We start from the raw sequence: 27,996 nt of genomic DNA on the forward strand, positions 1-27,996 counted from the left end.
CATTTGCAAAATTATGAACAACACAGTTAAGTACTTCATACAACAGTAATTTTGACTTTGACTTATCTCAAAGGTTGTAAATTCATCATCTTGTCCATTTCAGACAAATATTTCAAGCTTATTTTGTATTTTGAGATTGATGTCCCCAATAAAAAACTTTTGCCCCTACAAGACTCACCTCTGCAAGTCCCCGGGTGGTTAAAGGTACCAAATGTAACAGGAAAGAAAACTTAAAACTGGACAAGGGTCTTCTGCATTACTAGTCAGGTGCCCTAACCCCTAAAGCTATCTAGGCTGATATCCACTGCCCATATGGCCAAAACCACTTTCACCTTTAAAACTAATAACAAAGATTTATAGGCCAGATTTATTTGCTTTTTATCAATTAATGCACACTAACAGTGACATGTTGGCACAAAAAATGGTTAAGGAATGAAAATAATTGACAAATATAATTAATATTTATATGCGTACAAAAAAGTTATAAAATATATTTAAAAAAATGATGTTAGCACTCACAACATTTGCAAAAATGAATTTTATGATACATGTATAAAGTTTTCCGACAGAACTGCGGTGTATTTTCCACCTCTGTTTAATGTTCCAAGTACTGTTTAATTAAATGCTTTAAACTATGAAATTTAAACTCGAGCACTGTCTCATAAATTCCTCAAGGGCAGATTTCATATAATCATGCCCTGAAATAATACAACTTGGTCACAAATCTGAATTCCAATTGAAATCTACCATTCTCCACGAGTCATTGTATGGAAAATTCCAAGTTCTATAATAAATGCCTAAAAACTGAAACTTCGCAGTACAAGCACCACCAACTCCGATTACTTTAAATACTTCCTTGACTAGATTAATAAGTACTCACTTCCTTGCTTTTTTAAATTCCATTATTTACACAATTTTTAAGTAAATCAACAAATAATGGCTTTTACACCTCTCTCTTCACATTACAACAAATACATAATAAAGCCAGCAGGTAAGGTGAAGATGAGCTTTACACTTCATTTGATACATGCTGCATGACATATACAACATTCAGATGCTATAATTTTCAATTACCAGAAATCACGTGTTCATCTGTGTAGAACGTTTTCAGCAAATGCAGAGAAACCATCATTAAGAATATTTAGTCACATTCACTTCTAATACATACAGAATGTGCATGTTTCATTTACACAAAAGAAACATAAATTGATATACATAATGGTAAACAAGCCAGAGATAGCTTTCTACATTTTTGAATCTGACAAAACGTTTTATATACTAATTGTAAATGATAATAATTTTTAAAAAAAATCCCTCTATTTTATGGGAAAAAAAAAGACTGACTATTCTTTCCTTCAAAAGTACTTTCATTAGTGAACAAAGTTGGAATCAAGATCTGATGACTATTGCTTAAGGGAAAAAATACAACTCATGATGCATCTGTTATAGAATATCAAACTAATGACATGGACCCATACCTTTATAAAGTAAAAGTTGTCATCACAACACAAAAATCACCAACATACACAATTTTACACAAGGAAAATCCATACCAGGTAATTTGTTCTTTATCTGAACTACACACAGCTTCACTTTTATGGTGCAAAAGATATGATAGGCCAACAAAGCAAGCACAAGGAACAAACACATCAACTAACTTGTATCGACAAAGAACATTTTATGTTCAATTGAAACTCCACAATCACAAAGAGAATTGAGGCACATAGTCAACTAACAAAGCTTGCACTTTTTTCATTTGATACACATCTGTGGATGTAGCCGTTTTCATGCTTGGCTGCTCAGTTCCAGTCTGTAGGCCAGACAGCAAGTCTCATGTTCCTGGAGCTGTACAGTACACCGACTGGCAGACGGTGCCACCTCCACTTTCAGTTCTGTTAGCTTTTCTTGTTTTTCCACCATCCACTGTCTGAGGACATCTGTGTCATACGTTGGTATCAGTGTAACTTGTAATTCGGGCTCCTGCCAAGTTGCCTTGGCATCTAACAGGGCATTTAGGGTATGAGTGTTAGGATTCATGGAACTGTACACATAATACTTTGCTCGGACTCTCTTGAAAAATTCCACATCACAAGTGGCAGGATTGCCATGGTTGGGGATGTAGGCCAGATCCATGTAATAGGCATGCATTGCTGGCATGGGTGGCATCTTAGTGGCAGTTGGTGAGACTCGGGTTCCTCCAGTGGCAGTGGCAGGTCTCCTGGGAGTAGGTTTACTTTTTGGTTCTCCTACTGCAGCACTAGCTGGCCGAGTTCTGGAAGTGGTCATGGAAGATACCTCTGTACGGGAGGTGTTGAGCTTCTCTGAACGAGATGTCTCTGTTCTTGTGGTGTTAAGCCCCCCTTTCTTTTCCGTCACTGTCTTTGATTTACTTACAGATGACTTTTCTTTGTTTGTTGCGACTGTGCTAGTGCTCTTGGATGGTTCTTTGCTAGAGTGGGCTGGTTTGGGTTGTTTTCCATTGACATGGCCTTTACCATTGGCAACTTTTTCATTCTTGGATTCACCACTGTCTTTCTTCTCCTCTGGAGGTGGTGGAGAAGGTAGACCCATTGGTTTCCCCCACTCTGTATCTGGATTAAATTCCTGTTCTTGATTTTGCATATCTTCCTCATCACTGTCAGGTCTGGTATCCTCTTCTCCTCCATCTGGATCAAATTCATACCCTTCCTGGCAAGGAATCTGCCTTAGATTAACTGGATCCTTTGCTGGCTGGTATCCCATACTAAGCTGTCCATGAAACGGATCATCTGAATCAAATGGACTCTGGTCTCTCGGTGCTTGATTTATCTGAGCCTGATCTAAACCATTAAATGGATTAAGACCTCCTTCCCTATGTTCAGCAGTTTTTCCATGCCCCAAGTCCTCTTCTTCACGGATGCTATCTAGTGGTGCACCATTGGCTTGATAATTAATTTCCCTCTGTATGTTATTCTCACTCTCATGAAATCCATCATCAAATATAATACCAGCTGGATCTGTGATGGACTGATTCTCTCCTGCAAGCTCTTGGGGATCAGCATGAGATTCTCCCTCCTGTTCAGTTTCTTTGTCTTCCATCTGCTCGGCAGCTTCTTGAACCTCAAACTTCTCCTCCTCAGGTGTATTTGTTTGTTCTGACATTTCCTCAACTCCCTCATCTTGGTTTTGTGAGAGATCTGTGAAGCCTTTATTTTCAAATGCAAAAGGAGAGACATCCTCCTCTTTGTCCAGGACTTTGGAATCCTCTTGGCTTCCCTGGCTGTCAGGATCAGCAGTGATTTCTGCAGAATCACCCTGACTATCCACCTCATCTGGGGACTCCTCTCCATCTTCCACCTCAGCAACCTCTTCGTCCAAAGCATCCATTGTAGTAGCTGCTGGCTCTACTGGGGACACAAGTTCTCTATCTGACAGTCTTTCTGTTTCTGATACACTCACATCATCTGACAAGTTGGTTGGTGACTGAATTTCTTTACCTTCCTTCAGAGATTCTTCAGCAAGAGGCTCCTCTGCATGGCTTTCTTCAACAACAGGCTCCTCTACAGGGCTTTCTTCAACAACAGGCTCCTCTACAGGGCTTTCTTCAACAGGCACAGCACTTTCCTTGGAGTCAGTATCTGGACTAGAAACTGCAGACTTGTCAGCTTGGCTGGATGGAACAACATCTGGCTCTCCTATCAAGTCTGGTTCTGGTTGAATGAAAGAACTAATCATATCTTTAGGAAATGAGTCTGGTATTACATCTGGCTCTTGTGGGGAGTATGCAACTGGATCTGGCAGTGAAGCTGGCTGAATTAAATCTTGATCATCTTGAAAATTGTCTTCTTTACTCTGATCCATGGCAAATGGATCATCCATCAAATTCTGCTGTACTGGAACTTCTTTTTGAAAATTTTGTTGTGGAATACTGGCAAATGGATCAAAGTCTAACAAACTTCCTGTGCTAACTTGCTCTTCTGGTTCTTTTGGGACTTGGGGTAACAGATCTTGTTCTGAGTCTTGTTTCATTTGTTCTGGTGCAATTTCAGGTTCAGCCCTGAACTGGGGCTCTGGTGCAACATCTGCCTCTGTAGGTATTTCAGGTGCAGTAGAAACTGCCTCTGGTTTATTGTCTACCTTCTGCTTGGCTTCTTTCACTGGGGAAGCCTTCTTTGGTGTTGATTCTGCAATGGGTTTAGCATCCTTTTTGGGGGTAGATTTTGAAGGTGTTCCTTTGGTAGCTGGCTTCTCTTCTGTAGGCTTGGAAGTTTTCTTGGGGTCTACTTTGGATGTTTTAGAAGCAGCATGTTTAGGAGATTCTTTAGCCTCTGATCCTACAGTCTTAGTTTTAGGCTTGTCCACAGATTTATTGAGGTCTGACTTTGAGCGCTGGGCATGTGTATCTTTTTTATCAGCTTTAGCTGGTTCAGCCTTACTGGAAACCTTTGTATCACTGGCAGACTTGGGAGGTGTTTTACGTTCACTGCCTGGTTTGGCTGTTCTGCTGTCATTTAAAGATTTAGGTGGTGCAGTTTTAGTGTTATTCTGAGGTTTGGATGGAGGTTTTCCAGTCTCAAGAGAAGGTCTACCTACAGCAGGTTTACCAGAGGGAGGTCTTGCAGATGCTGGCTTCTTCACAGCTCCTTTAGAAATTAAATCTTTTGCACTACAAGTAGGATGTTTCAAAAAGTCCAAATGTTTAAGTTTTTCTAAGCCCTCTGCAATCTTATGCTGAGGTGCATTTCCAGGAAACAGAATTCTGTTGATTTTCTCATTTGGATCAGCTGGTTTCCAGACCAAGAGAGCACAGATGGAGACAAGATTTGGCAGTGGTATGCCTTGAGAGTGTCCAAACTCTGTGCCATTTTTCTGCCACTGTTGTAAGAATTCTTTTAGCTCCTTACTATCTGCCAAAGGATTAAGAACATACATATCCAATGTTCCATGGCCCACCTTATGATAAAGATTGACAGGTGCCAGGGGATGGCTGGAATTCACTCTGGTACACACGTGAGGGGTCAGACCAACCTTTTTGCAGGCTTCCACCATTTCTAAGCCCTCTTCAGCTATGTTGATTTTCAGGCTAGAGTGTTTCATGCCATTAACAGAAGACAGTCTATCTGCTGCATTCATGTACACATAACCTATGTCAGAATGGACTTGGCCTAATGCTTTCCTCTGAAGTAAAGAGGACAAACCAAATAAATTGTCTATACCAAGGTGTGTGATCAACATTGCATCTATTTTCTCAAGATGTCGAGCAAAGTCCCAAAAACACGATTTTTTTCGGAAGCCCCCATTGACGAGGAGATTAAATTCCCTCATGGCAAACAAAGCTGAATCTCCTTCACAACCTGGGAATATATACAGGGTAGGTTTAGTAAACTTCAGACTTCCTACCAAGTCTGTGGATTTCATCAGGTCTGTAATGGTCATGGTTTTGACAAAATTTGACACGTAGGCAGCAAACTGGATAATTCCATGATGGTTTGTCTGCGTTTCAGTAGTTGTAACAGCAAATCCATTGTCTTTTAATTTATTGATTTTCAGTAGATTAGGTTGCTTCCATTCTCCCTCTTGGTGACTATGAACACAAATTTTCTCACTCTTGATGCTGGTAGTGGGATCGTTCAGAATGTTGACGAGCTTTGAGATTGTGAAGACATCATCTTGAAGAATCCACGCTCCACTTCCCTCCAAGAAATGTCCTGCAAAGATCAGGTGTTTATAGGACATGTCAATTCCCAAGAAGTTCTTCACTGCTGCTGTCAGGGTCTGCAAATGTGGGCTTACCAATATTTCCGATGCAAAATTCTCAGATCTGTGACGAATGACCCTCTCTCCTGAAAATAGAAATCTTAGTATTGTAAAATCAAAAACATTTTTTAAAAATGTGAAAAATATTGCATATATTGCTGTATCTACAACACTTTTGAAACTAATATGAAAAGCTGAAGCAGAATCAGAGAGACTAGATGACCTTCATACTTTTTTCAATGTCAAGTGATGTCGAAGTTTACTATTTTCTTTTTACCTTGATAAATATTTGACTGAAATTTTCATGTGAAATTTCAATCATCTAAAAGTTTTTAAAATATGCTTTAATTTCATCTTTCAGCAGTTTTGATTTCCATAAGCTATGCTATGTACATTATTTAACTACTCTGTGTATATTCTTCTTTTGTATTATTTATACCACCATATGGCCTACATGTGAATTTGGTCTGCTGTTTTGCATACACACAAGTCACATGCAAAACACTTACATCCATACAAGTATGCTCTAAGAGATGTAAATTAACTTAGTGATTCCATATGTCCACACTCAGGAAAACATAGTTACTTTAAATAGTCAATCGATGTCATTAAGTGTCGCTTTGTAATGGAAGATACAGAGTTCTCGACATTTAAAAACTTACAAGGACCTAAATCAATATTGACAATTATAAACCAACACAAGGAGGGGGAAAAAAACACAATGGATATTGGTCATTTATAATGAACTCTACAGGAAGTGGAGGAGAATTATGTGAGTGAAAGCTCTTACAGATGCTGGAGTGTTTGAACGATTAACCAGCTGATGTAGAATCAGTGTTTAAAGCATCTGTTGCCTGTTATGTTTCACTGTTACTGTGAAATGTGGCTAAGCTCTAATGTAGATCAAAGCAAGTCTACTTAGTCTGTATTATAAATTCTCCTGTTTACGTGAAATTTGCTTCTATTCTAACATGCATCTCTGTTCTATATTGTTGTGAAAGCAGAAAGCTTAAGATTTCAAAATTTTAAAAAAACCTTCAAGTATGTAAAAGTTGGTAAGGCTGAAAATTTACCAAAGCAAGGGATATAAGATTATAAGCAACTATCCCTGAAGATACTTAATTCTGTACTACATGGGTCTGCTATGTTGTCTCTCTTTAAATGCCAGTAGTTCCATGTAAAATTCCCCTTGTCCCTAATGGGAACTTTCAGAAATTAACACAAGAGGGTAATTCAGCCCCCTTATCCTAGAAAAATTTCAAGATATTTTTCTACACTAGTTAAGTATATATTCCTAATAAGAAATTTGTCATGTCTCCGTTGGAACCACAGTATACCAGAGGCACTTGAATATTAATTACTTGTGAATAACTGATTCAGAATCTACAAAATCTACCCTTCTGATGAGGATGTGGTTATTGAATTTCACATAAACAATTATGATAAACTTTGGTTGACACTGTCACAATAGTTCTGAAGAAAAAGTGTAAGATACGGGAAATTTAAGCCAGACAGACAGTAACAAAGATGGCAGTCCTATTCTAAATGGAGAAACTCTTGGCTCAAAAGAGCTAAACAGTCACTGATACTATATTTTCTGCTTCATTTGAGTTTACAACAACCATGCAACTATTGTAGATAATCATAGAGTAATAAAGCAGTCTCATAATAATATCACTGACTACTTATTGTACAAAATTACAACCACCAAAGCCAAGGGAAATAGAAACCTATAATACTGACAAAAATATTTATTTCCTGCAAAAGGGAACAACGAAAAAAATTAAAAATTGTGCCAAGCCGACTTCCTTTAGTCATCAAGGTCAAATATCACTGCAGGAAGTTCTTCAAATACCACAGATATATTTCAAAAGGTTTTTGTCAATTTAAAAAATGTATAATAATATTATTTTGAGAATATGACAAACTGCGGTGAAGTTTCTTTGAATTAAGTTATGTCAGGGCAATAATCCAAATTACTGCTAAATTCTTAGGAACTCTTGAGAAATCCTAGTGCAGCAAGTCAACACATGTTACACAGAAACTCTGACACAACTTCCTACTTTTCTGCCAAAGTTTTCAATTTTCCCACTTGTTTAATCACTACTTGATCTAATTAAGTGAAAACTTTGCTTTGTGGAATTTGAATCCTGTTTTAATTAACCACCTGTAGAAATTCCAGCAGTGATATCTGCATGTAGATGGAGAATAGAAAATTTACCAAGCTAGCAGAATTACTTACTAGCACCATCTTGGTGCGGTCCAAGGGGATATAAAGCTACAAATGATTTGATATATCTTGTTAGCAGATGCAACAATCTGAGAAAATACTCTACAATTTACAATCTTCATTATCTTCTATAGTTCTACAATCTACACATTCAACTGGCAGGTATAGTTGTGTGTAAATGACAACACTCTCAGAGGAACATGTGTTTGATATTGTATGTCTCTTTCATGATTTTTAAGTCCCCTTTTCCAAAGTATTATTTCTGAATTACAAATAATCATACAAAAATGAATCAAAAGACAAATTTCAATTACAAAATATCCTTATATTATTTAATATTTTCTAAAAGTCCTATATATATTTGATTTCTACCCACTGCCTACAGAAATTGTTAGGAAATAACAAATGACATGACAATACCATTTGGGCCTTCCTCTCCGATCGCTGCTCGGTTGGCAATACCAGAGAGCTCTTCATTGATATCCACATCTGTACAACCCCAGTGCTTGAAAGCTACAAAACAAAAATATTTAAGTCATGTTCATAATTCATTAAATGAAGTTTTTGATCCAAAAATTGTAAAAGGTCAGTTCGGAGAAATTATTGATATTTCGGACTTTAAATACTGCATCAAGGTTACCTGCATCATTTGGCCTTGTGGTAAGTACATATATCAATTGATTAACTTTCTCCCACACACTTAACTGTTCTATGAGAAAAATGCATAACCTAAATTCGACACAATTTCTGAAGAACAAGACACAGTGAAGGGTGGTCTTTGAGTGTTACTGAGAGGTGAAGGTCATCTAATTGTGAGTGCCTTGCAGTCACAACAAAGTAATGCATAGGCATAAACTTAGGTTTTTTCAAGATTCCAATATTGTAGACTATCCATTACCACTTAAACACAGAACAAAAACAGAAGACAAAAAAGTGTTTTTATTAGTGTTCAAAATCTTACACCTGTCTGAATTAACAACGCTTTCTCCTATACACTGTATTATCAAATTATTTGCTAATGAAAATGACATCATCAAAAATGAAGATGCTAAAATTAAGGTGTAACTAAATATATATATATATTATTTTTTTAAATGAAATAAATTATGCAAGTCTTTCTTGAAAAGGATCACAGCATGAACATAAAAGCTAGAAGGTTACAATGGCACATCTGTTTAATGTAGCTGTACTTGCATGATGATGCATGGTGACCTTATGTGTCATTGATATTTTAATAATGAAGCACAAATTTGCATTAATTTCAGAGAGCTTAATGAATGATGTAAAATCCTTTCTCTATCATCATACATGCTTCCCTCTGTTTTTAATATGAGTCAATAAACAGAGGATCATGTTTTGTAGAGTCTCAGAATATGAAGTTTGTATTGGCATCTGTGATACAGGAGAGCTCTTCTGAGAGCTGTCAGACCCTTACAGACGGGATATAGAACATCCGAGAGAAGTGAGACAATGATTCAGAACCATTTCTATGCAAATCCAGATGTCTGTCTAAAACAGAATGATCTGTCAAGGTGCATCCTGTTCTGTCTGCATGGTTATACCACAATGGACTAATTCTGTTAAAAGTCTGTCTTAAAAACAGAAGAGCTAGCCGATTATTTGATATTGATTAGTTATAGGGGGTGATCAGATCACTTCTGATGTTTTCATATAGACTAATGTCATATAGACTAATGATCTAGAGATGCTGACATATGACATATTGGTGAAATGATTAAGTTGCACATTACAGTAATTTCTAGAATAAATATTTTATTGATTTTACAGTTAACGGGCTTTATTACTAGAGAGATTTAAGCATTAATGATAATTTATATGATAGGATTTGCTAGATGACCACAGATGTTACAAAGCAGACCTAGGCTTTCCATTTCTTGGTCCTATTGATGAGTTCCTGTTAATATTTTACACAAAAAGGTGTCACTTAAACCCAATGGTTGTCAAATTATTTCCTTACTACACATGTCTAGATAAGTGTAGGTCCATATGGAACTTAATCCCTCCACCCCCCTTCCCTTCTGACCTCTACTTGTCCTTTAGAAAATGTCTTTCATGGGAATTCATTACTTGTTACTGGTACCAAGGGAAAACTCTCACACATACAAAATACTTCAACAATACCTAGCATATAAAATTATACATAATTCATGCATCTGTAATGTAAAATAAATATATTTTTATCAATTACTGAGAAGATCGAATCCTATTATGTAATCTTTGTATGACTTGCTCCATATATGACAACGTCTACCAGTGTACAAGTAGGCAAATATTTAAATCTGACAACATAACATGAATGGGTCCTGTACACTTGACAACATTTTGTAACCTAATATGCCTGCTTCAAAATTTATGTTTTACTTGATTACTTGGCAAAAAAAGGTTTTTTTAGAAATAAAATGAAGTTGTGACTTTCAACAATCACTTAGCATAGTGGGATATTGAATGTGGGAAGCTTGCGTGAGGTTACCTAGGTTAGACAGTGAGCTCATTGAGACCAGAAATGCTTGTATTAGTCACCATTGAGAAACAGAGAACAGGTACATTCCATTGACTGCCTGGGTAAATACACCATACCTGTAGATATACTGCCTGGGAAATCCCAGCACTTTACACACCTATGTTATTCACAGTTAAACTGATTTATAATGATCTTAAAGCTAAAGTGGTCCACACAGTTTGACTCTCAAATTGTCGCACAAAAAAAGATCTATATCTTGTACCTCAATTGTCAAACTTTTCACCAAATTTTGTAAAAACTCTGGCATGATGGTTCACACCTTATTGCTCGCCAGCATATTAAATAGTTTGTTTTTTGCATATCAGATTAATTGCATATAAAAATTATCAAGAGATTCCTAAAATTGGTAGGATTATTAACAAGAACTCTTAAATCCTGCATAGCACGTACTGCACATCACTGTATATAATGTATGAATTCTAGCTGGTTAAGTAATACTTCACAATGACATATTGACCAGAAAAGAATTGCAACGCAATTGTGCCACCAACAATACCCTTCTTATAAGGTCCAAACATACATTTATTCAATGTCAAACCTCTGGGAGGATTTTGTTTTCAAATCCATCTAACAGATCCTCAATAGGAACCCTCAGAGCTGGCCACTTAAACATGGGCTAACAGAATTTATGACCTAGAGATAATCTGTTTGTTGTAGGATGATAAATAAAAGTTCTCTGTCAGTCATCTAAACTGTCAAACAGCCTGTCTCCAGTACTGAGAGGCTTGTTATTACATGTAGGGGGGAAGAAAACAGAAGTGGGGACCAATTCCAGAGGAAACATGACCAGTCTGAGACAAACAGAAGTGGGGACAGATTCCAGAGGAAACATGACCAGCCTCAGACAAACAGAAGTGGGGACCGATTCCAGAGGAAACATGACCAGCCTCAGACAAACAGAAGTGGGGACAGATTCCAGAGGAAACATGACCAGTCTGAGACAAACAGAAGTGGGGACCGATTCCAGAGGAAACATGACCAGCCTCAGACAAACAGAAGTGGGGACAGATTCCAGAGAAAATATGACCAGCCTGAGACAAACGATGGAGGATAGAGTGAGGAAGCTAAGGATGGTAAGGAAATTTTTGTTTTCTTCATCAGGTTCAGAGAGATACCTGACACTTAATGGGTTCCTGTGTCACCTGTACATCCTCCTATAAATGACAGGTGTCTCTACTCCCGTCCTGACTCTGCTACCCTGTGTAGCTGGGTTAAGAATTCCTCAATGAAATTAATTTATCAAGTTTGAGAATTGGGAGACAAAACAAACCATGTTGAAGATCTGTACAAGTGTTTGGTACAGTAGGTATGTACAAAAAGCCTGTCATTATTTAGCTACGTAACTGGAAAGAATAAACCATTTTTTGAACACTCAAGCTGTTATAAGAGATGGATTGACTTTATTCTATCTCCCCCCCCCCCCCCCCCCCCCAACTGTACATTGATTAATGATTACTAAGGTCTAGTTAACATCATTCAGAATAATTAAAGGCAATCAAGCCAGCATGTTCTTCTCTATGTGTAACCCACTACTTTGTGGTCAGTTGTGACCTCACTCTAACCCTACCTCACAACACTGACACAGTGGTCAGCAATCTGTGAACCTTTTAGAGGACACATGTCAATTTTTGAGTGATCATCAAATTTCATCCTCCATTTTGATAAACAGTAAATGATTGATCCTTGTGATAATTCTCTCAATTTATCCATCATAAGATTCTATTTACACTTATTTTTCCAAGATTATTCAAACCCTTTGTTATATCAGAATATGAAGTTTTTACACCAAAACAAATTGCATTTATGGGGTATGTATACTGGTATAATGGGGGATACGCACCAATAAATGCAAATTTTACACCTGCATGGAGTAAAAATTATGAACAGCCTCAGCAGAGAATTGGGTGGTAAGATATGATATGCAAGGTAATGTATTGTTAATTGATGAAGACTTGATAGAGAATTCTGCATAGCACTGTACCGGTACCGTGTAAATGTAACACCAGAAATATACCAAGGAATGGCTAGTTTCCTACAGTAGACGCTCGAGGATAAAGTCAGAAATCCCTCACAAAATATTCATGTACGAGAATCAGAGAATTGACTATGGCAACAGGAAATTCAATACAAATGTTTGTGGCTATTAATAATTGTGCTACATTGAGCTTAAGAGCCCAAATGTTAAAAATTTTTCCCTTATGATGTAATTAATTTCTGCGTGTTTTGTCCAAGACTTCTTTTGAGTTGCTCTTCAAGTTTGCACATTATTCAGTAATAGTGCTTATATGTTTTCTACATAGGAGTGGCTGGGTTGCCAAATTGCTCTCTCTTTTGAGTGGAATGGTTCATGTCTATAATGATCCAAAAGTTTCTAATTGATCTACATCAACATATATGTAAACCACTCAGGACACAAAAATGTTGGAACAATGCCCAGTATTAAGTCAAAACTGGTCAATAAATCTTTTCCTATTGTTTCTCTTTTAATTCTAATTACGATACTCTTTTATAAGACTTATTACAGAATTGCCTAAGATTTTTCTTGGGTTGTTTCTTGTCATTTACAGATTGAATAGAATGATTATCAGTGTTGGTGTAAACATGTATATCTGTCATTTCACTATCTGCATCTGTGCTGAGCTGCTGCAGGCAGAAGAAAGCAGTCATTCAAATAAGTCTCAGGAATGCAAGGCCTTCAGCAAGGGAGGATCTCAAAACAGAGAAAACTAAGGAAGGGAGAATATAGTCTCAATAAATTGATTATTACAATGTAGGTGTTATGAGTTAATTCTCAACTAATCTGCTCAGTATAACTACCGACTCCAAGAAAGCTGTAAAAATGTTTGTTTTGATGAAACAAGGCAGACTGTCCATTTCTGACTGTGTAAACATACAGGAAACCTTATTCCATTCAGCATTGCAGCTTACTAGTTCATGTGGGCATTCCCCCTATATTTTCAATCACACAATCTGGTTCATGTAAAAGCAGTCCACATTTTATTTTATACAGTGAAGCTATCACTAGTTCAGCTGTCAGATATATATTCAGATGAAGTCACTGATCCTTGATACAGGAGTCACAAGGTCACAGCCAGAGGTCACAGTCCACAACATCTGCACAGAGCAATCAAGATGTTGAACATAAATCCCTGTGGCTTTCTACACAGAGGAGCACCATCTGGCAGACATCTTAATGGCCAATGATAGAGAGGAGTAATTGGTGCTGGTTATGATGTCTAACCATCATAAACCAGTCTGGAAAACACTCTTCTTTAATGACCTTGCCCTCTCCTTATGAACGCACTTCTCTCTCAGATTCTCACCAATTTACTATTGAATCTTTGTATAGAATTTTTGTCCAGGGGAAACATGAATCTTTTTTTATAAATCTCTCATACATTATACATGTAATATTATTTATACATTATTATAACATGTACTGATCATTCAAGAAATATTTGGTCATGTTCCCTAAATTCTATACTGTTATTTTGGCCATTACAGGTGACTATTATATAACTTGAATTTTATTTTGTTCATATTTCCACTGGCAGTAATTGACCAGGAGGTTCAGATTTCTGGCTTGATAAATATTGAATCCTATTGTTAGGCCTATACTCAGATACATAGATCAATACCCTAACTCTAGCTGAGCATTCACTGAAATTTGTCATTTGACCATTGTAACTTTAGTAAACCGTATTGAATTTTGTAATGGAGACTCCAAAATGCCTGTGAAGTGTACAGAACTAAAACATATGGCTTAATCCTACTCTCATATTTTACTGCCTTACTGTTCCCTCAATCTTCTTTTCAATTAGGGCTTTAAATTGCTGTTCACAATTGTCATAGATCTTTCAACACTGTAACTGGGATGTTAGTACATCTACTAATAAATAGCATCATTGAGGCATGGAGGAGCATTCCATGAAACAACTGCTCTGGCACTTTGATAATTGTAGAATTCTATGAACCATGTAGGAGGTGACTGATTCTTCTACTGTAAAATACCTATCTCCATGTAACAGATCTCTGAATCCTTTAGTTTTACACTCTGGCTAACAAATCATTCATTCCTTAGAGAACCTTTCATAGGTGCCAGTCAAAGGGCCCCACAGGAAAACTACCATCATCTAAATGTCCCAAAATGTTTGGTCCCCCATTCCTTAGTTTGGTCAAAGAGCAGTCAGTCTCAAGTTGTATGATATCACAGCTGGATTGAATTTTCATCCAAACAAAAAAGCCTCAAAGCAATGACTTTCACTCGACTTCCAGGCAATCTCATTGGTTCTCTCAGTATGGTTGATCTGGTAAAATAGAATAAATTCTGCTGCTTTGATGCAATTTAGCAATACTACCATCTGTTTCTCCCATCTATTTACTTTGTTTGTTTGTATACTTTTACAAGACAGCATCAGCTTCCTCTTGATATACATCACACTTCATTGGAAGCTTCAGCATTTTCCTGATTTCATCAATACTGATCTAATCTTGATAGCCCCCTCCCTCCAACCCCAACCCCCCCCCCCCCTTTCCCATTAAATCCAGAGATCCACTTATAGGTCAGTAAGGCCAAACAGAAATCTCATCAGCTATGGTAATGAGAACAAACACAGCTACTGAATGGTAACTTACACACTAACATGTACTGACAAATGTATTAAACAGGCATCTCTTTTTGTAATAGTGTATGTAGCAACTATAGCCATTATTAGTTATTTTATGCTATTCAGAGTTGTGTTGTTACTTGCACTTCTTTAACTTGTTACTTTGATCTGGTTATAAATCTACACTGAATCCCAAGTGCTAGAAGCTACATTACAAACATTATCCATTTAGCTGTTAATCTTGCACTGTACAACACATGTAATATGCATTATATGTCTTCACATAAAAACCGTGTGAGAACATTAAAATTATGAGTTATATATACAAAATTATGTGGTTAAGCCAAAATTATAAAAACAGCATGGTATGAGCTTCATTCATGGACTGAATGTGCAGAAATGTAAAAGTCAGTTGTTTCTAATTAATGATTAATGTTATTTTATTGTTTAGGATCTGGATGTGTTTTATAAGAAACATTTTTCTTAATAGTTTCACTGTAACCTTAAACACTGGCTATCCAGACCATATGTAAGTGGGCCAATTAATATGCACTAATTAGAAAGTGTGTGCAATTTTATTTTCTCTAGATGTTTAGGTTGTTAATGATTTAAATTGTGTTGTGTCTCCATCCTTCAGTGAGTGAGCTTTGATTACAAAATCCTCCTCTTTGCTTCACTGATAACTTTATCTGTCTACCTTGCACATGAATCAAACAGGAAAGGTAAAACAAAATACAACCTCTAACGTGCTAAACCATTCAGCTGCTATCATTACAATTAGAGAAGACTTCTGGGAGGCAGATAAAGCTAATGCTCTTAAAACCACACAAAACTTACCAAGCTATCATTAAAAAAAATAAGTCATGGTGGGCTGATAGCATCCCAAGATCTTTCCTTGAGATATTTAGTATATATTGATGGAAAAAGAAAACAAAAAAAAAAATCATGCCTTACACAATAAAGGTTGGTGTGCACAAAAAGGGGAGGGGCAAGTTTTGTCCGCATGTAAATCATCAAAATGAAAGTACTCTGAAAACCTCACAAATAGTAAAAATAATGGAGACAGCATTTTATGTCGGTCATCAATTCCTATTTTTTAACGACATGATTCATCTGAACATGAAGTCTCTTTCAATTAATTGATTATTCTGACAGCCCAAGAGATTTGTATGTGAGGATAAAAATAAACTAAATCAAGTGCGGGTATAAACGTATATTCCGTGTTTGCTGAGCTTGTTTACACATACACCAGCGTACAATAACAGTCGCCTGAGCTTTTTTTCTGTTTTCACTACTCAATTATCATAATCTATGTCAAGCTTACGAAGAAGTGACTCATGGCCTGCTACACGCAACGGCAAAATCAAAGACAGACAAAAAACTTACTAAATCTATAAAAGAAGAACATTTTTCCATCCAAATTCAATAACAATTAATCGACAATGCAATCTTTAGAAATAATTTTGGATTAAAAAGAGCAGTTTTTACCTGGTAATCAGCAAGTCAAATAAATCAGTATTTAAAGCACGTACCTTTCGTGATTTCTCCTAAAATAAGAGTTTTATGATCCTCCGTATTCGGTTCCCCAATCACAAGCAACACAGCCGCTCCCTTACCCCCGGGACCATTGCTGTCACTCCCTATATTCGCGCCTGAACCGTGCTCAGACTCCATCTTTTCTGCTATAAACCGGTGCGAGCTCAACAGGAAGTAATCGTATTCACTTTCGGAGAACTTCTGTTGTTATCACAGATTGTCACCAGATGCCGTTGTAGTGTTCCGAGTATGCATGAGGTCATGACAGTAACGTTAGGCCTTGTCCACGAAATAGCGGTTTCAATTTAATTTTCTTAAAATTATATTAAGATCAAAAGAGGGTGTTGCAGAAACTCACAATTATTCCCTAAATCGAGAAGGACAAATAAATACCCACGACGCTTGAAGGGTTATCTCTAAATATAGATAATGCTACGTAGATGACTTTATTTATACGGCGGGTATGTTCAGCTTGTTATAACAAAACATTTCACATTTTACGTTTATTTCAAACATAGTTTTTTCCTAACATAGACTGGCGACCTGTAAGTAAACTTTTTTTCACATCTATGGTCACTGTCGCCATATGGCAGGAGAAAAGTTAGAACGATAAGAAGCACAATTAATGGCAAGTGCACTTCGCACATCATTTTGAAAGATGTACTGTAGACAGCGTGCGTTAATTATTTTTCAATATATAAAAATGTGTCCAATAATCACGCTGTTGATGCAATATCCAAGAAATTCCATTGAGTCATTTCAATTTAGTTGTTTCAAGTCAAATCTGAGCCACTAATTAACAGAACAATTATGAAACAAAATGCGTATGAAAAGATTAAATTATTTAAAATGATGGTACTTTATTTTTTAAGACATCGCCACTAAATAGTAACATTAAATGTATGTCTTATTGGTTTTAGATCTCAATATCAAGGAAAACAATTTAATTCTGCATGCATTTAAAATATAACCCATTATTATTATTAATATTACCCATTATGACATTCTCTCCCTCTCTCATTGTACTTCCATTATATATGAAAAAAATATATATACCAGCCATTCCAGGATTCGAACCCATTCTCAGGTAAAAGAATCTTTTGTTAGAAATCTTTTGTTACTTTACAACTAGACCAGCTCCGACACTGAAGTATCTTATGCTATTTTATGTGAACATTTTGCATTTCGGATGGAAAATAATTTTTATTCGATTTTTGTGATTTTCAAAAATATGCCTCTTTGAAACAAAAATCGGAAATGGCAGTTTTGAAGAAAAAAGCCTGTCTCTCTATGCGTATATAAAATTCATTCTGTTTCAAGGAGGCAATTTTTCAGAAAAATGGAGATTCCCTATTTGAAAAACAGAAAACTTGACTTATTTTGCTATGTGACTAATTTACATGTACACTTCATTTAATGGTAAATTGGAAGTCGATATGCAGTTTCTAAATATTATTCTATATTGTGCTGTATATACCGTTGTATCTGAAAAAAAATTTAAGACCGTTTTCTGTTACTAAAAATTTTTCTTTTATACTGCTACAGCTTTAAGGAAAATAACAAAAGAACTGCAACACCCTCTTTACATTTAATAAGCAGTTTATTTAAAGAAAATACATGTACATGTAAAATGTTCATTTCTCAATATTTAAATCCACACATCTAAACACTTCATGTTTAATAGAGTAATTTTGACTGTCAATATACTTATATTTAAATATAGTTGAGTGTCATACAGTATCTGGCCATAATAATTGAGTCATATCTTTATTTTTTCATTACATATTTCAGAGGAAAATGCCCTTTTAAAAAAATTATTGCAATGTAATTTGTGGCCCATTTTATATAACCAGGGACCTACATACTAGTATAGTAGGCCTAGTATATGTTACCATTCATAGCATCATAAACACTGATAAATGCAAAATTTCTTGCAGTTTCTTCACACACTTTCAAAAATTTTTTATCTGTAGATATTGCCATGACATCACACATCAAATGCCAAATCAAAATGACACGATTCTAACTGATTCAGAAATCACGGTCGGTAATTTGAGATTAGAAATTTGCCTGGTAATTTCACAAATTATTCTCAGTGATTAGTGTATAATTTTGTTTAAGCATCTTAACATGCGCGAATCTAAAGGGTGGGGGGAACAGCCCCCCCCCCCCACTATTTGCTATTAAAATTCGGAGTTATTAAAAGTAAATACTGAAGCAAATAAAAAATGACTGGATCCCCCTATAAAACGTGGACCCCACTATTTATTTCAAAAAATAATTGAGAGTAGATAATAAGAACTTGATTCCATGAATTATTTTTTTCAATCTCCACTGCTTTGGTACTTGTAAGCGATATGACGTCCAAGATAACTAGCGGCTATTCGAGCCCTTTTCTCCTTCAATGACTGGGACCCATCCTCACACCGTCTGGAGTCCTGAGTCCACTGGCGGATACCAGTGGTCTCAGGACCCCTGTTGTGCACCAAGCTCGGCACTGACATTCATAACAATGTCAACATTGCAAATTCCAACAGTTTACATACAGGGGCGGATTCAGGAATTTGAGTTGGGGGGGGGTGTAAATTCTTTTTTTAAAGGCAAGGGGCTTGGGCCGCCTTATAATTAGCCTTCACAGGTGTAGTTACAGCTTTTCCTACAAACGCATTTTAGTTCAATAATCAAATTTTTTATAATCACGATTTTTGAGTCAATATGACTTTCCTGTGCAAACAACGAAGGCAAGACAAAAATACAGTCATGTAAATTATTTTCAGTACCTCTAAATTTCATGTAATTGTGAAACTTTAGAATATGAAAAAAAAATAAAGTATAATGAGTATCATTTAGGCGGCTTTTTAACACTTATTTTCATCTTAATTATATCTTATAAATATAAAATAATTCAAACTAAACTGCTTTTTTATATACGTTTACAATTAGCTGCACACACACCCCCTCACACACACACCCACACACACACGGCAAATTACAGGCTACACATGCAGTATGTGCTCCACTTTTGGACTTTATTCCTAAATGGCCTATCTCAGAGTATTTTATTGTCGTATTGTAATTTTTGAATTTAACGGATGGTAGTAAATACGAAAATTTAATGTTTGCCATATTGTATTTTTTGTATTTACTACCATTTACTATTTACGAAATTCAATGACATTATGCCAAAAATTCTTAAGACATTTCACTACTGATGTCACTTAATTTTTCGAAGAAATTCTTCAAATTGCCTTTATCAGGTGCCTTTATTTCTCGACATTTCTCGCCGATCCACGATCGCCATTTTCACGTATAAATAAATTCATTCTTCTTCACTTTCTTATAGGTGAAAAAAAATTTCTGATACAAGTTAATCGACATCTTAAGTAGGTTATAGTCTTAAGAATGTGTTGGTATCAAAAACTGATGGCATATCTGTATTATGGAAATAATTGATTGAGGAAATCATTCCTCCCATGATACATGTATTAGTCGCTTGAAAAGTAAAATCCACGTAATATTGCTTTTGCAGTGAAGATTGCCTAATTGTTGTGTTTTATATTCATTTATTCATTTATTTCAATTTTCAGCATAAATTAATATATACTCATTTTAATGTCGAGACAGTTTTATACTCATGCAAACTTTTTTTTTGGGGGGGGGGAGTTTTAGGGGGCGTGCCCCCTCCCCCTCTAAATCCGCCAGTGGCATGTTCCACTGTATACCATAAACATACATCATAATTCAGTATGCACATGTCACTGTATACCATAGACACATCTCTTATAAATACATTAAAACTACTTTATACCATGGAAATATTTCTTATAAATATACGTCATATACTGACAATAATATACAGGTATATATAATCAAGGAGATTAGGTTTTTTGCAACATTGTATTAAAAGGACAAGTGACAAACTTACAAAATTTCTTAATTTTCCTTTTTTATACCCTCACTTTCTGAAGAGAGTTTTTGGCATAATATAGTCATCCAGGTCAATATGGAGATTCAAAACTATAGATCTACTCCCTCATTTCCTCCATCTTCGCTAGCCGAGAGTTTTCAGTCCGCCCTGCTCAACATACAGTGTATATAAAACCTAAAAGTGGACCGCAAATCAAATGTTTATGTGGAGCAAAGTGGACAGAAATCCAATGGCTAGTGAAGATGCAACTCTCTCTTACATTTTACTCAGTTTCCAGTTCCCCTGTTTTTTGAATATGATTAGTGGTGTTCTTGTTGATGTGCAGTAGGTTTTGGAATTTTCATTTTCATCCGGGAGGCAAGGCCGTTGGAACGGGAGTGCGTTGGATGCGATCGTACCCCCTTAAAGACATCACCTTTGAAACACGAGAAATTCATTATTCATGTTTTACAGTAATGCTGCTAAATTCCGATTATTTAATGAAAAATTATTTCAGCAATGCACCAAAATAATACTCATTAATAAAAAAAAAAAATCTGGCTCAAGAAGTGAGTACCCCGTGGGAGTCCTCTCCCCGAACCGGCCCTTTTTTCAGAAACCTGGCGACGGCTCTTGGGGGGGGGGCATTTTACTTCAAAAACCATGAACCTGAAACTCTTCTTACATTTAACGCAGTATTCAAACAATCTTTTGGAATATATAATGGGTTATTTTCTAGGCTTTCAGAATTTTTTTTTTTTTAACGAATACAAAATTAAACCGAATTTATGCCGGCTTCGGAATTTCAGAATATGACTAAATTCATTATATGAAATCATGTAAGTTTAACATGCATATAATTTATGTAACTTATATTAATAACGTTTGCTGCTTCCGAGTGTACAAGTTACCCAACTAAGATCGCAGAGAAGCAAACTTACGTACGGCCCGATATTACAGTAACTGTAACATCGAGTTCTGTTGTTGTTGCGAATAAATATAATTATGTATATATACAATTTTTAAATATACTAAATCAGGGACCTATATACATGATATACTAAGTTAGTATATAGGTCCCTGACTAAATGAATATCATAGGATCAAAATAGTTACGAGTTAGGTATAGACTATATATACATACTGACACATAAATTGCCAAATACAAATCGACCAACAAGAGTAGCCCAGATCACATAAGTTAGAAATGGAACAGATTTCCTTTTTTTTTTTATGTTACCTTCAGTAGTTTCACGTATTCACGAATAATACAAAGAGCCAATTAACTAATGATCATTGGATATTCATACGCATGTTAATAATCAATAGTAAAATGTTTTCAAATGATAATAAGTAATAATTATTATAATAATAATTAGATTAATGACAATTGAAAAATGTGTTATTCATTAAAATAAAAATCAATAACAAAAGATGAATAGTTATCTCTTGTTACTATTTTAGCGCCATTTGTTTACGTATACTGAGTAATTCGACCGATAGCAACCAAAAACTAAGAAAGAATACTGTTTTCACTAAAATTATTTAAAACAAAGGCATCAAAATGAGTATGTCAACGACTCTAAGGTTCGAATTGAACACTGGTAACAACATGAAAGAGGCTTTTCTCAAACAACAAGAAAGAATTCAGGTATATTTAAAAAAAAAAAACATGTTCGGTTGCAAACACATCTCGAATTTCCTCAATATGCCAGAGTTGAAAGCAATTTTTTCTTTCTTGCAGTCTTATTCAGAATTCATTCTAAAATCTAATTCTATGCTCTAGTCATCAGATATTTTAATCTTCACAAGAACCACCGATTCAAATGATTAAGTTCAAGTTTGTTTAAATCATGAGCCTTTTGGTAAGGATGGGCCACACAGGGATAGACATTAACTTTCAGATTCACTTGCTCTTCGGGCAAGTGAACTCAAACTTTGACTTGTTCGAATGCAAAATTTGGTTGCCCAAAATTTAGAAAGAAGAGAAACCGATAACTTATTATTGTAAATAAAGTAAGATATTATTTTTATTTGGCAAGTTATTTGCCAGAAAAATATCTTGATGTGCCGGTGATGCTACATTTTAAATACTTGTAAACTCATACTGCCATGTAGCAGTATTTCCTTTTAAATAAAATTATTTTCATTACAACCTTTTTGTGAATTTTGATTTTGATCCCCCCCCCCCCCCCTGAAAAACTGAAGCCAGGCTAAAAGAAAACAGTGGCCATGTTTTGAAACATATATCCTGATCAGAATACATTGTGCCCCAAGAATAACTAGTGTTCTTTATATTTTATGAGTAATTAAATGAGCTATTTTATAATATCTTATTTCATAATAAGAATGTAAATAAAGTTGTCAGTTTTGTCACGAAAGAAAAACTGAATAACGAACCCGATTTTTGAATAAAAGGCTCTACCAAGGAATTTTCAGATTGCAAAAAGAATATTCCTGGTAGAAATCAAGTGTTCAAATTATTGTTTTGTTTATAAACTTATGTAAGATTTTAAAAAATCTATCAGAAATATTCACTTGCCTAATCGGACATGTACATCAGCAGTTTCACTTGCCTGAACTGAGAATTTACTTGCCCCAGGCAATCAGACAACCGTTAATGTTGATCCCTGCCACAATAAGGGATAAACTTTTACTTGCCATGATGGGAATGTATAAGAAGAATGTGGATGGTTCCCCCTGATTACCTGTTCGCCTGAGTGAATTCGCCTCACACAATTTTCTTCAAACTAAAGTTTATATTTGATGTTGAAGTGGTTTGATCAGTGGGTGTTTAAATTAACATAATTGATGAGCACTTAAATTAAATTCAATTAATTTTTAAGTTGCCGATCAATAATTAATTCAAGTATTAAAAATAGATGATAGAAAATTTCCTTTCAAAAATCATGAACATGGGAAAATACCAACTTCATCTATATTTATATTGTAAAATAAATAAGTTTTGTTTAATTGTTCTAATTTTATTCCAACATCTCAATCTTTTTATGAAATTTTGAATGAAGATTTGCTTTATTAAACTGTGTAGATAGCTTTAAATAAATAGAGATCTAATTAAAAATAAAACCTCTCCCAGAGAGCCCATGAAAAACCACATTGGCGATTTGTCATAGCAAACTGCCAAACTCCACACGTGCAAAACTTTGACTTCTTTAATTACAGGAAAGAGGTATAATTGGGGTGAAACCACTCAAGGCAAAACCACTCAACGCGAACATGTAATAGGGGCAAAACCATTTTACCTCTCAGAAACAGCAGAACCATATCTAGTCATATTAATATGCATGCATTCTCAGGGGGGGCTAGGGTGGGGCTACAGAAAGGGATCAAAGATTTCTCCAGAGCAGCAGGGCCATGTAAGTCATATTGTTTTTGAAGCATCCCAGTGTTGTGAATTTCTGTGTAATCATTAGTCCTTGGAGTTAGGTTTAATCCATAATTAATGGGGGGAAAATTTCATGGAAATAAAGAGGGGAAAAATCTTTTAAATATAAGAACATCAGGGCCACTGTGAGCAGGTGAGAACTGTGACCCATGGGCTTCTTGTTATTTTCTCCTGTAAGTGTGGGAGACAAAAACTATTATCTGCATTTTCACATGAATAGGCTGTATATTTATCATACAATTAGAAATTGTAACTGAAGAGCTATTCAGGGAACTAGAAAAATGACTGTGAGGCCATTTCAAAATATTTTTGTGTTGCCTGTAGATCAAAGCGACACTTAGGGATCACTTTGCCCAGAGTCTATCTGTCTGTCCATTGTCTTTCTAGCTGTCCCTCCATCTGTCACACCTTATATCCTGAAAACTGTTAGAGATCAGGATTATAGATATTTTGCTCAAGTATTACTTGGAAAATTGGCTTTTGTAAAATACCAGGGCTACTGACCTCATTACCTCTGAACTTGACCTTTGACCTACTTTTCAAAATACACCATGGTGCTGACATTCACATATTCTATGACCTTTAAGTGGTAAGTTTGTGCTATTTGGCAAGTGCACTGCTTTTCTAAAGACATGTTGAAAAATATCAGTGTTACAGTCCACTTGACCTTAACCTTTGCTCTATTTTTCAAGATTACTCCATTAAGTTAACTTATGTCTTAAGAATTTAGAAAATAAGGGCCTTGATGACTAGCTTTTATAACAATGTTTATAATCTCATAACAGTATTAAGTACATTAACCACAAAAAATGATAATTAAAGGCATTTCTGTATGCAATTGGAACATCACTTGACTGTGATAAACTTCTGTTTTTTCTCAAATGATGTTTGATTGTTCTCTTAGTTCAGGATCAGTGTACTGCCATGGGCTTATGAATCTGGGGCTTGTTTTTTGTGCTTTTTATTTTTTTTTTTCATTTCTTTGTGTTTATTATAAAGCTAATAGAGTGTTTCAAGTCATACAATTTCCACCAGAAGTTGGTTCTTCCAAACTGGAAGTAGTCCAAAAATGAGTATTTTTCATCAAAACATTCAGGGATGATTCCTACACACTCAATGGGAATTTTCAGTCATTTAAGGACATATGCAACATACCTGACCTACTGATAATTTTTCAAGATATTCTTAATTTAAGATTTTAGTGCCATCAGATGTTCGTAGACAAAAAATCAGCATGCATTACCAGGGGTTTTAAAAAGATATCAATTAATGAATTCTTGTATAAGTAAAAAAAAATATACAAAACTTACTAAACATATATATTCTAGATGTTTTGTTTATCCAAACTTGTTTTAGAAGAAGTGTACAACAGCATATATAGACATTTTAAAAATGTAGCACACAGTTCCTTTAAGTATTGGAACTCTTCAACTCCAGGGGAAAAGACAGTAAAGTTCAAACTATGTTGCATATGTCCTTAAGCACGTCTTGTCTTTCTGGAAGTGAATAAAAAAGGACCAGCAGTTGTTGAAAATTGGTAGATCTCATCTCTTATGTATTTCTTAATACATTTAGGAGAATTAGGTGCTTTTCCTTTCATCTTTAGTTATTCCCTCCTCTTTAACCAATCAAACTATACCATTCAGATCTAATTTCAGCAGAATCGGATGCAAGACCTACTCATTGCTCTCAATGAGAATCTATAGTTCATTCTACATTTGTTGAGAATTTTGTAATTTAACAGTAGAGGTATATACTAAGCATCCACTAGTTTGTTTTTACATTAGATATATCTTATGGGGCTATGATTTTTACAAAATTAGCTTGTATGTTCTTTTTGTTAATATGTGGGTTGCATTTTGAATGATACACAGATGCTTCATAGAGAAAAAAACTCAAAATGCCTTAAAATAATTTTAATGAAAAGATTTCTCTTTTAAAACCACTATAGCTGAAACTTTGTAAATGTGTTGTGATGGTTGTATAGCATTCCAATCATCTCAAGTCAATTGTTACATTTTCATTGCAGAAAGATGAAATGATGGCTGGGAGAGAAAATATTGTAAGACTGTAAGTTACACGTAAGACTATAAGTTACACGTAAGACTGTAAGCTACATATTTTGAAAACAGCTTAAAGAATATTTGTGCAGATGAACTTTAAAAAAGTTTTTGGTAGGTTTGGCAATTCGATTTTTCTTATCTTTTTCAGAGAAAAAAATACAAATTTAAGGGCAGAGTGGAATGAAAACTTGGAAAAAGTATCTTGGAATAAAAGAATACAAGATGAAAATAAAAGAATCCAAGATGAAGTTAGACTTGCTGCTAAAGCAGCCATAGCAGTGAGTGATAATTATAATTCTGGAAAGAAGCTCTAGTCAAATACGAAAAATTAGTATAGTAAAACACAGCTACAATGAACATTCATATAATGAATTCATGCTCACAGCAAAATGATTTTCATATTCCCTGTAGTTGTAAAATGTATTATAAAATTATTGAGTATAATAGGAAAAATCAGCAACCGCCATTTTGTGTCATATTTATTCAAAAGCATCCTTAGTAAGTGTAGATTCAAGTAAGTTCAAATCATAACCCCCCACCCCCCCTTTTATATTTAAACTTTTCAAGACTGAACTGATTTCTGCCTTTTCCTAGCCAAAGTGCTCAGGTGAGTGATGTGGCCCCTGGACCTCTTGTTTACTGTACTTATTTTAGATAACCAGTAGACAAATTCAAGGTCTAGATTAATGTCCTGGGATTGTTCTTTTTTTGTCCCTGACATTTACTTACTATTAATGATCCTTGAAACAGAGGAACTTCTAACATTTTTAGTATGAACATATTTACATGTACTTGTATTCCTTACAAGTCAGAAAATTGTAGTCCTAGTTTATCCCAGGTCTTTATGAAGTAAGTACTTGTACACTGTATATCCATTCTGATTTAAATCATTTATTTACTTAGCCCCTTCTACTTCAGGGTTGTTCCTAACGATTGAATTAGAAGGAGACATTAAAAAAGTAGAAGGGGATCTGGGGTTCCTACCCTAATGGGGAGTTTAGGGGGAATATGTACCATTTAGGAGGATTACATCAATTATAGGTGGGGAAATTCCCTGGTCCCCAGATCTTAGGGACAACCCTGTTCTTTGTACCATACTACACTGTACTTGCTATCCTCAAATCTAAACAAACAGATTTTAATGAAATTGTATTAAATACACTTTCATCTCATTTAGTCAAAATTACGTTCTGGTATTGTTGAAAACTGACCAATTGTTTAACAACAATATCCAAATTTGGTAGGTCCGACGAAAAGCCCTGCAACAGCTGATCCAGAAAGAAATGGACATGTATGAACAAGAACTCAGTCTGCAGGGTAAAACTTTCTTCAAACAAAGGATATGAACTTCTCAGCTGGAAGATGGAAGTGGAATGTTGTGTATGAATGTGACAACTGTGAATTTTTGATGAGTGAATGTTGAAATTATCCAGCATTATTTGTCCTTCTCTGTTACTCTGGTTTAGAAATAATTATGCTGAACTGCAGGATATTTTTACATTAAACTGTACTTATGTTCTTGTAGACTTTGTGATACTGCTGCTGGTAGAAGTGATCCTTCCTAGTTTATTAATTATACATATGTAATATGTGCCTTATAATTTTTGGTATATTAATTTGATAAAATCAACCTGTGGCATAAGATTAATAGCAAAAATATTCTACATGTATATACCTATATAATAATATTACATGTAATTACAAATAACATCTGAAATAATTGTTACATATACTAATCTGACTGTTTTAAGTATGATGAAAGTCCGTTGGTCAATTTCATCTTTATTTTGTATTTACTATATTGTTGAATAACTTTGTTTCTTACAAGTAATCTAGCATTCATATGATAAAAGAATAATGAAAAATTGATATGAAGAATTTAAATCTATGGAGTTAAAAGATAACTGGTATTTAAATCTATGGAGTTAAAAGATAACTGGTATTAAAGAATTATTCTTTTTACAAGATA

The 27,996-nt window shown here is 35.2% G+C and overlaps 2 protein-coding genes across 3 annotated transcripts; one reads left to right on the forward strand and one right to left on the reverse strand.

Moving 5' to 3' along the window:
• Positions 1-353: 353 nt before the first annotated feature.
• Positions 354-16,830, reverse strand: LOC133181806 (microtubule-associated protein 1A-like). 2 transcript variants are annotated; one of them, XM_061316410.1, is made up of 4 exons: positions 16,648-16,830; positions 8,387-8,479; positions 7,979-8,014; positions 354-5,822 (listed from the first exon to the last, which is right to left on the reverse strand). In XM_061316410.1, exons 1-4 carry the CDS (start codon positions 16,787-16,789, stop codon positions 1,786-1,788), a joined length of 4,308 nt encoding a protein of 1,435 aa, XP_061172394.1. In that variant the 5' UTR covers positions 16,790-16,830; the 3' UTR covers positions 354-1,785. The 2 variants fall into 2 exon arrangements, with proteins under 2 accessions (XP_061172394.1, XP_061172395.1); XM_061316411.1 differs by lacking the exon at positions 7,979-8,014.
• A 5,238-nt stretch (positions 16,831-22,068) lies between these two features.
• On the forward strand, positions 22,069-27,996 carry LOC133183330 (cilia- and flagella-associated protein 141-like). The gene is made up of 4 exons (XM_061318292.1): positions 22,069-22,209; positions 25,994-26,034; positions 26,176-26,305; positions 27,272-27,996. Exons 1-4 carry the CDS (start codon positions 22,123-22,125, stop codon positions 27,371-27,373), a joined length of 360 nt encoding a protein of 119 aa, XP_061174276.1. The 5' UTR covers positions 22,069-22,122; the 3' UTR covers positions 27,374-27,996.

Source organism: Saccostrea echinata, unplaced genomic scaffold (assembly GCF_033153115.1).
Source record: "Saccostrea echinata isolate AGI-Se365-2 ecotype Australia unplaced genomic scaffold, CSIRO_AGI_Sech_v1 ptg000009l, whole genome shotgun sequence".
In the NCBI taxonomy this organism is placed as follows: Eukaryota; Metazoa; Mollusca; class Bivalvia; order Ostreida; family Ostreidae; genus Saccostrea; species Saccostrea echinata.